The sequence below is a fragment of the Solanum tuberosum genome, unplaced genomic scaffold (genome assembly GCF_000226075.1).
Source record: "Solanum tuberosum cultivar DM 1-3 516 R44 unplaced genomic scaffold, SolTub_3.0 contig00048, whole genome shotgun sequence".
Lineage (NCBI taxonomy): Eukaryota > Viridiplantae > Streptophyta > Magnoliopsida > Solanales > Solanaceae > Solanum > Solanum tuberosum.
This window is the reverse complement of record NW_006240271.1, coordinates 1-10,673: the sequence shown is the minus strand read 5'-3', so window position 1 is coordinate 10,673 and position 10,673 is coordinate 1. Positions and strand designations below refer to the sequence as shown.

At 33.5% G+C, this 10,673-nt stretch overlaps 1 protein-coding gene across 1 annotated transcript; it reads right to left on the bottom strand.

Moving 5' to 3' along the window:
- Nucleotides 1-8,678: 8,678 nt before the first annotated feature.
- LOC107059336 (periaxin-like) lies at nt 8,679-10,406 on the bottom strand. The gene is made up of 2 exons (XM_015305850.1): nt 10,188-10,406; nt 8,679-9,128 (listed from the first exon to the last, which is right to left on the bottom strand). The coding sequence occupies exons 1-2, from the start codon at nt 10,404-10,406 to the stop codon at nt 8,679-8,681; spliced, it is 669 nt and encodes a 222-aa protein (XP_015161336.1).
- Nucleotides 10,407-10,673: the final 267 nt, after the last annotated feature.

Sequence of the window (10,673 nt, the reverse complement as noted above, 5' to 3'; positions counted from 1 at the left end):
ATCCACTGTACATCTTCATCTTTTATGTCGTGGAAGACTTTAGCCCATGATACATTTCCATCTTTTATGTCGTGAAAGACTTTAGCCCATGCTTCCCTCGTGCTGTGGACCTTGAATCTATTAATGCTCAAATGTAACTCATAATGGTCGAAGTGACTTTCTTTTCGTGGTTCGGCTAATTTCTGTTTCTGGGTCTCGCATGTCTTCACTAGATGTTTAGACATCCACCACTGTAGCAAGATATTACAACCTTGAAAAAATGGGAACCCATTTTTGCATTGACCCAAAGATCGATAGATGTCAGCCACAATGATCGGGGCCAGGTTGAAGTATTTCTTGACTTGTCCCTTTTTACCAACGCCTTCAAAGATAGCGTGAGTTACCATGACAATCCGAGTATCAATTTCATTCCCTCCGTCCTGGGGGAATACCATTGTCCCTAAGAGGCATATGGCAAATGCTAAGGTCTGGGTTTGACTCCAACTACTGCGATTGAGAAACTCATTTGGAAAATTCTTGTAATAGTTTTCGTGTCCCCATCGTTCGTAGAATTTCAAAAGCAGAATACTCGGGGTGTCTAGCCAGTCTGCGTTTACCAGTAACAACATGTTCTTCAGTTCTTTGCTGGTCGGCTTATCCGGTAGCAAAATGTGATGATCTGGATGATTTTTCCTTTTCTGGCACATTCCTACGCTGTCTAAGCAATCTCTGATTTCTTCAACAGTTGGTGTCATTTCAACATCTCCGAAGCGAAACAACATTCTCTCATCATCCCAAAATCGAGTGACTACCTCGATGAACCCAGGCCACACTTCGAGATTCATTATCGACGGGAGGTGACCCAAGTAAATAGAAACATCTCTTTTCTGATACGCATTGAGATTGTACCACCATACACGGAGAAGGTTTGGCGTCTCGGTGACCATTTTGAAACTCAAGTGTTGCTTGGTCATCTACAAAAACATACAAAGAATCAGATACCCCCCAAACCCAAGACACAACAATTTGTCAAACAGCGCATACATCCTTCAAACACGTAATTATGAACGTCCATTCGGGCCGTGGGCCCTTTGGACTCAAGGTGGTCTTTCTAATGGGCCCAACACGCCTTGGGTATTGGGTCATCTTAGGTTAATGCGCTAAATTTGGGATTGAGTTTGGCTCTACGCTAGTCTTGACTAAGAGTGGGTTTTGTTTATAGTGGATAGGTGACCCAAGCGGACAACTTGGGTTGGGACAGTTAACGACCGTTGACTATCCAGTAGCCAACTACATTCGTCAGGGTGCCCCAAGAACAATTTGGTTAACGAACGACTGCGGCCCGCATAATCGTCCTTTAATTGGAAATTAAAATAATTGTCGTTTGACGGAGTATGTCATGCCATGAGTGCAACAGTTCAATATATACGATACATAAAACAAGTAGACAGTTAAATCACCAAGCCAAATAAATTAATCTTAAGGTTAGAACCATTCAAATTTCCCAGCAGAGTCGCCATTCTGTAAGACAAATAAAATTAAAGCTAAGTATAAAACAGAAATACTTTAATTTAAATATATATATATAATGAAATGGCTATCTTGAGGAATTTAATTAAATTAAACCATAGGATAATCAAAGCGTTAGTCAAATACAATATCAAATAAATAGGAAAGGGAAAGGAAAGACATATAATTCACAAATCTGCTAAACCTGCAAAAAAAAAAAAATCATTGGGCTTTTGGCCCCCTTTCCATCCTCCTTGATCATGATATACACCAAGTGTATATTTGATGTATACATCATGTATACTACTAGTTCTCGGACTCCCGGACCTGTATTTTGTTTTAAACTCCTTACTTCTCCATTTTCACGTTTTGACCTGTATATCATATTTTCTGACTGTATATCGGTGTATACAACAGGTATATTAGTCTATTTTCAGCTTCTCGGAACCTCAAAACCTGATTTACAGCCCTGCATTTCACTTTTGGGACCTGTACTTCATTGTGATTGACTCGATAATGGAGTTGGGTCCATCCCAACTCTAAATGCAAAAGGAGGAGTCCGTATGGACTCATACAGGAGCGTTTCGTGTAAGCAAAGAAGACAAAGATCAGTAAGTATTTGAGTTAATGCTATTATTATTTTATTTTATTTTTTTAAAAAAAAATGACACAACTCATTCAAAACCTTTCATAATCAACTACAAGTGGTAAAAGGAAGATGCATAACAATATTAATGCTTTCCGCCTAATATATCCACATAAATTTATTCACAAATTATTTGAATGCCTAAAATCATATGGGATTATAAGATGCAGTAGATGACAAAAAGAAAAATGAAAATGGATTAATACTAAATGCTAAAGATAAAGACATTATGAATATATATGAGCAATTATGTGACCAAGACAGTAACCAAAATCGACCAATCGGAGCTACATTTAGGCAAGATTCTTACTATCTAAATACGGGGATGACAAATGTATATATATATATATATATACCATCATTTTAAAAAAATATTTTAAGGGGAAAAACATACCAGTGCTAAATATACTCTTATTCCAATTTGACATACAAGACTAATATCTTTTATTTTATTTACTTGTTTGTTTGTTTTGTTTTTATTCAAGTGAAAGATGACAAGGCTACAACATCATGCTTTGTTGGGATAATAACCACGACATCTAGGTGATTTATTGATCATTCCGATAGGTGATAAATACACGCAAAATATTCTCAACAGTGCCTACGTGAGCCAAGGGGCATGCTTCTTCAGAATAAACTCATGAACAAAAGAAAAATGGAAAAAGGCAAGTACATTCATAAGCTTGGGCAGAAAATGGCTCATCAAAACTGACCATAATCAACGGAAACAAATCAGTAAATAAACTTACATTGAAAGCTGGTCGGAAGCTAAAAAAAAGAACAACTATTTTACTAAAGAAACGAGATGGAGAGAGAGATCACAAGTGGAACAAATCGAGGCTAAAAATACTACAAAGTGAAGGCTAAAGTAAGAACCATAACCATCATCCATCGAAACAAACTACAACTACAAAATAGGAACTCGACTCCAACCAGAGAGACAACCAAACTAAGCTTAGAATGACAAAAATCCTCAGCTCGACAATAATACAAAGCCACAACATCGCCCAAGGACACACATATCACATTAATATCACCCAAACAACTAGCATTTAATAATAAACCACCACAAAATCAAGACCTTATGATATTGGAAGTATCACATCGAAATAGGAAAGAGATGAAGATAAAGTTATCGAGAGAGGGGTGTTACCTTTTTTTGTGCAGCAAACTTGGGACAGCAGCAAGCAGAACGATCTTTCCACCACGAAAAGTGAAGATCCGAGCGGAAACTCCGAACTCAAATGAACGACTAGCCTTCTCTGAAACTGGAATCGAAGAAAACTTTGTTTTCTAGCCCCCTTTTTACTAAGTTCTCTCTATTTTCAGCTCAAAAATTCCAACTCCCAATCCCCTTTTACAATGAATAAGAAGAGAATATATATAGGAGACCACTAGGGTTCGAAATATTGGGGGGAAAAAGGGATCAAATTCGGATAGGCATAAGGCCCATCTCAATTCAAACTTTCAAAAAAAAAATTTCACCATTAGAGGCAAACATACTTTTGTGAGGTCTTCAACCCCATTCCGAAAGTGGAAATGGTGAGATCGATGGTTGAGATTGACTTACTCATCCTTGGGCGCGACGTGGCTCCATCCTGAGGCCACAAGGACGGACTCACAGCTGCTGGCAGGTGCTTTTTCGCTGCTGTTGCAGCGAGGAAGACGTTGTGGTGCTGCTGTGTTGTGTTTTGATGTTGTTTGCTGGAATTGACGTGTTGAAGGAAAATTTTTTTGGGAATATTGGATTGTGCTGGATGTTTTAGAATTGTAGTGGGCTGGGTCGGTGGGGCTGCTTGTATTGTCGTTATTATTTTATTATTGTTGTGCGTTATATTGTATGTAATATGGGTCATTTGGATTTTTATTGGAATGGGTTGGGAGGAATTATAATATTGGGTTGGCTAGGAATTATTGTGGTAGGCAATTTAAGTTTAAGACTTAGCCAACTTGATCAAATTTAATAAATTTGGCTAATAATTAGATAAGACGAATTAATATTAATTAATTAACGAGCTTCTTAATCTTAACGAAATAAAATAATTAATTCAATTATAAACTAATTAATTTAACAATATAAACGACTAAATAACCAAATGTTTAAATAAAGAAAAATCTTTTGAGACAATTTTCGAACCTTCATAAAATATACTAATTAGACACATAATTATATAATAATTAACTTAATTATAAACTAACTAATTAACTCAAAATTGCAAACTACTAAATAACTAAACAAACTAACCAATATTAATTAAACAAAATATTTTGAGACGATTTTTGAATATTTATAAAGTTCAGAATTATACACATATCATTTAAAAATTATAAAAAGTGACAAACCATTTAAACTAACTTGAAAAATATTTTAAATTTTATAAAGTCAATTATTTTAAATCATTTGAAAATTAAGAAACTCAGAAATTAATTATTATCGGGGAGGGTCAAAATTGGGTGTCAACATCCTCCACACTTCACCTCCAATGAAACAATCATTTTGCCTTTCATACCCATATTGTCTTTTTCTAGTAATAGCAATAAGTTGAGGAAATGTATAAAACTTGTAGCTTTTATATATAGATGTTAATTAAAGAAGCTAACCAATAAAAGATATTATCCACCACATAACTATATGACTATATCTCATAGTGGCGGTGTTAATTCAATTATGTATAAGTAGGTTTTAGTTTGGTTATAAATTTATCATGATATTTTACATACTCATGATAATTGAAATATGAAGACAATACAATTATAAGTAATCAGGTATATTTATTTTTATATAATCGCATCGGTCATGATATTCATAATCTTGCTTCTTTTTGGGTCAAATTATAATTTCATTTTGCTTCTTCCAATCGTCGAGTCTGATCGACTCGACTTTTTCCCTATCCCGGGTCTCCTCTCAATTCATTTTATTCTTCTTCTGTACTGTCACTTGAATGAAGACACTTGATCATCCCGACTTTCTCAAATATTCCCACCGACCCTTTTTTTTTATGAGTCTGGATTAATTACTCCTGTAAAAATCATCTCTGCCAAACAAGTGAATAATGTTACAAAAAAAAAAATATGCATCATCAAATATATATTTTCTTTGTCTTATTTTTGTTGCACACATAGGCATACAAAGATTTGTTATGGTGTTATATGCACTATACGTGTGCTAACCTAATTAAAGATTTGTTAGACAATTTTACAAAGTAGATGGGACTTTTTTCAAAATCACGATGATAATTATTTCGTTATTATAACATTAAAATTTCAACAATATGTACATGTTCAAACATAATTAAATTTAATAATTAAACACAAAATTAATATAAATAAACCTAAAGAATTTATACTTTGGTTAATTTTAAAATTTATCGATAACACACCTCAAATTCGAAGAAATTATAAGAGTTAAATTATTTTAAAATGTGAATATAAATAAATAAATTGATTGACATATTTCAGCAACACTTGATAATTGAATAACAATACACATCAAATTAAGCATTATTAAAGTCTGGACTGATGTATTCAAAATCGTGAGAGACGAAATCACGATTTTGATCAATACATCGCTCCAGACTTGATAATTTATGTGATATTATTTGACTTTTCAATTTGATAGTACAATTTTTTCGGTTTGATTTAAACACCTTCATGCTTAGCCTCAAATTTATAGGGTTACTCCTAATTTGTAATATATGGCACTATAGAACATAGAATAGCATGGGAAATTATAACCTCTACTCTTATTTGATTTTCTTCTGAGTTGTATCTATGAAACATCAAAATATTCAATGTAGGGGTCCATGTTGAATTGATCATTACTAGCCTTTTCTTTTTTTGGCTATTAATTTCTTCAATTTATTTAGTTGTATCATCTTCATGTTATTAATGATGATAAGTTGTACATATATATACTGCTAATGTGATGATGTTTATTACTTTCTTCGATTTATATTATATGGTGTTTTTACTTTTTCATTTCTTATTTCTTAGGAGTGATGTTTTTCTTAAAGGGTGTATCCAAATTAAAAATATCATATAATATGGACGGAAGGAAGAATTAAGTCATGAAATTTGAAACTCCTTACGTAGGTGAACCATGATTAAGGTGGCTATGTTGTCGATAAACTAAATTAAAGTAAACCATAATAGGAGTGATGTTTAATTATTTGACTCTCTTCGCTAAATTAAAGTAAATATTTCAATACTCATACTGATGGGAAGATCAATAATGATGCATATAATGAGGGAGGCTAACTCAGTAGCAGATATATTAGCGAAATATGGAAGGAAAATTATGGATCCAAGTATGTCTATGAACAAGTTGTTTATTTTTGAAGCATCTCCTTCCTTTACATCAAAAGCTCTTGAAAGAGATGCGAATAGAACTATATCGTTTAGATCAGTTCCTTTTTGTATGGATGAACCTATTATTTAATAAATAAAATCCTTTCAGTTCCAAAGACAAAAAAAAAAAAAAAACTTTACTTCTCCAATTTATATCTACTTGCTTAATTTCCTTTGCCTAATATCTATATTGGACCATGCCTATTGCGTTAGCAAGACGATTGTGCAAGACGTAATTTTTTAATATTTTTTTTTCTAGTTAAATTTGACATTAAAAATATAATTCATAAAAATAAATTCATTTTTTCATTAAGTTGTATTAATTTAATAGGATAGTGACTTAAAAATTTATTGTTTAGAGGTCAATTGGAAAACATGTAAGAAATTGTATTATTTTTTATTGAATCATTTCATTTACTATCTTGAATATTTTAGCAGCTTTAAAGAAATTATCTTAATAAATAATGTTTTATCACTCTTATAACAAGTAAAAAGTTAAAAATAAATTTGAATCAACGTAAAATCACATATACCCACAACCCGCCCCGCCCCGCATTAATTTTAAAAAAAGCCGCCTCAACCCGCCCCGCATCCCACCCGCCCCGACCCATTGTCATCCCTAGATAGTGTACAAGTTTGAATATATGTACTTTGAATGAGAAAAGACTAAAAATAGTCTATTATCTTTGGAGTTGGATTTAAAATAATCCTATTTTTTTTTCATATATAGATCACTAATACTCCACATTACACCAAAAAAAAATCTTTAATGCGAGTATCACATTACACCAAATGATCGGGAAATTTCTAACATAAGATAAATTTCAGGCAGTTAATGGGTGGAATCGGTGGAGTTATAAGGGACCATCTAGGCAGTTGGATTGTAGGATTTTCTTGCAAAGTAAAAGTAGCTAATGCCCATCATGCGGAACTACTAGCTTTGCTCCATGGTTTGAATCTAGCACAAAAAATAAACATTAATCATTTGCTCGTGGAGACCGACTCTTAGGTATTACTTAACACCTTAGAAAGTGCTCTTACTGATGGGAGGATCAACAATGAAGCATATAATGATGGAGGCTAACTCAGTAGCAGACATATTAGCGGAATATGGAAGGAAGACTATGGATCCAAATATGCCTATGAACAAGTTGTTTGTTTTTGAAGCATCTCCTTCCTTTACACTAAAAGCTCTTGAAGGAGATGCGAATGGAACTATATCGTTTAGATCAGTTCCTTTTTGTATGGATGAACCTACTATTTAATAATAAAATCCTTCCAATTCCAAAGACAAAAAAAAAAAAACATTACACCAAAAAAAATCTTTAATGACAATTAATTAACGGTAATAGCTTAATTGCCGCTAAATATATTCTTTAGAGACAATTAACACTCTTTGTAAATGTGCCTAAAATCTAACAAAAAGATTCAAGATTTAGTGTATAAAAAAAATATAAATGTAACATCAGAAGAAATACAAATAACTGATGATATATAGAACAATTATATAAAGGGAATCTGCAAATGATTCTAGCACAATAAAGAAAAAACATACATATGATCACATAACATAATTAAGTCTTAACATTTTAACAATATTGTTGCTTCAATGAAGCAAAGAGGATTTTATACGACTCCCGCTCAAGGCTTTTTAGGCACTTGAGGATTTCTGACTTTGACAAAGTTAGCGATTCAGGTTTAGGAATGACAGACATCTCAAGTTTCGGCAATGGTGGAAATTCAGACTTTGGTAATGTTGGGATTTTGGGCAATTCGGGCTTTAGTAGAGTTGGTAGCTCGAGTTTTGGGATTTTTGGAAATTCGGGCTTAGGCAAAGTTGGGATTTCAGGTAAATGTGGCAATTCGGGCCTTGATAGAGTTGGTAGCTCGGGTTTTGGGATTTCGGGAAATAATTTGGGCTTAGGCAAAAGCTGGAATTTCAGGTAAATGTGGCAATGTAGGCCTTGATAGAGTTGGTAGCTCGGGATTTGGAATTTCAGGAAATTTAGGCGTAGGCAAAGCTGGGATTTCAGGTAAATGTGGCAATGTAGGCCTTGATAGAGTTGGTAGCTCGGGTTTTGGGATTTCGGGAAATAATTTGGGCTTAGGCAAAGCTGAAATTTCAGGTAAATGTGGCAATGTAGGCCTTGATAGAGTTGGTAGCTCGAGTTTTGGAATTTCAGGAAATAATTTGGGCTTAGGCAAAGCTGAAATTTTCAGGTAAATGTGGCAATGCAGGCCTTGATAGAGTTGGTAGCTCGGGATTTGGAATTTCAGGAAATTTAGGCGTAGGCAAAGCTGGGATTTCAGGTAAATGTGGCAATTCGGGCCTTGATAGAGTTGGTAGCTCGGGATTTGGAATTTCAGGAAATAATTTGGGCTTAGGCAAAGCTGAAATTTCAGGTAAATGTGGCAATGCAGGCCTTGATAGAGTTGGTAGCTCGGGTTTTGGGATTTCAGGAAATAATTTGGGCTTAGGCAAAGCTGGAATTTCAGGTAAATGTGGCAATGTAGGCCTTGATAGAGTTGGTAGCTCGAGTTTTGGAATTTCAGGAAATTTAGGCGTAGGCAAAGCTGGGATTTCAGGTAAATGTGGCAATTCAGGCTTAGAAAACTCAGGCAAAATTACTTCAAGAAGATGGCGCGTCTGCTAGATTTATGTCGTTGTTTGTTAAAAACAAAGTGACAAATAATAACAAGTAAAAAGATGGGTTGTAGTGATTATAAGCCATTGTTGAAAGGAGATAAATGCTTCAAGACTAGTAATTTATGTTTTGGTTGATTATGCTAATATGCTTTATGTTTCACTTCAAACAAGTTTATATAGATGTGTGGTTGTGGAAAATAAAAATTAGAGAATTAGGCTTTGGTAGGAAAATTAGTTGTGTGTTAGTTCATCTTCTCAACAATAACCTCCTAATTTAATCTGACAATAAATTTCCTTGTGTAACATATTCAAGCACATAAGAAAAAGAGTTTGATTCTTCTTATCTCTGTTCTTAGTTAGAGCTTCTCATCCCCTTCTATCAATCTTTGGATTTGTCTTCCCCTCAATTAACATTCTTTGTTTCGTTTTAAGGATCATTAGTTGTTACTTGCTTGATATTTCCATTTCTAAATTGTATTTTGTGTTCTCAATGATTATAATACATATCATTATTGTTCCGTAACTTCAGTTGTTACACCTACCTTGGGGTCTCAGAAGGAACTCGTAAACTTTAATTTTGAATTTACCTTTCACTTGAATCAAGAAAACAGGACACAAAATATCGTTTGTGTAGAGTACTTATCTAATGATGCGTATTAGAGCCTTAGCTAATAATTAATGGAATATCAGAGTTCTTAGAGTAAAAATAAAACTGTATAAAATGCTATTTGAATCACAAATATATATTCTTCAAACATGACATTATATATAGAGGCTGGCGTACATAGTATATATATATATATATATATATTATTCTTCAAATTAAACATAATATTATTTATTTTACACGCTAGTTAGCACTAGCCAATGTTTTCAAATACTCATCACAGAAGAACAAACACACAAACACATAGATATATGTATGTATAGGACCATTGAACATCGTAGATTTTCAAATACTCATCACACAAGAACAAACACACAAACACATAGATATATGTATGTATAGGACCATTGAACATCGTAGATTTTCTAATTCTTGAGAAGGTGACCCTCTACATCCTTGATCACACCAATGCAATAATCCAAGATAGCAAGGGGTTCTGGAGTATCTTCAGTTTTCTTCTCATACACAAGTGCATATGTAATCCATTGATGTTCAGAGGATGTAATAACAACGAAGGAATTATACAAATCCAACAAATTTCCTTCAATCGCATTCCAAGTGATTGAATTCTTCTGAGGATCGATGGCTTCAATCACAGTCTTAGCAAACATTTCTTTTCCATCTATTCATTAAAGATCAGAAAATATAATAGATGGTACTCCCAATTCAAATGTTCAAATTCTTTATTTTATTTTCCCTCTTTTATCATTTTCATTTTAATAAAAATGATCTAATGCTCGTGAAGATTAGACTGATGGCTGAAGTTATTTTCCATGAAAAAATACATTGTAAAATATTAGTTAAAGTTCTTATCGTTTGATTCTATGAAAAGGAAAACATCACAATTAAAATGGACGGAGGGAGTAATAATTTAACAC

Excerpts from the sequence above, each read along its gene's own strand:
- LOC107059336 (XM_015305850.1), bottom strand. The coding sequence starts at position 10,406 with ATGTTTGCTAAGACTGTGATTGAAGCCATCGATCCTCAGAAGAATTCA. Across the intron at positions 9,129-10,187 it reads GCATTGGTGTGATCAAGGAT|ACGCGCCATCTTCTTGAAGT; the intron begins GTAGAGGGTCAC and ends TAAATCTAGCAG.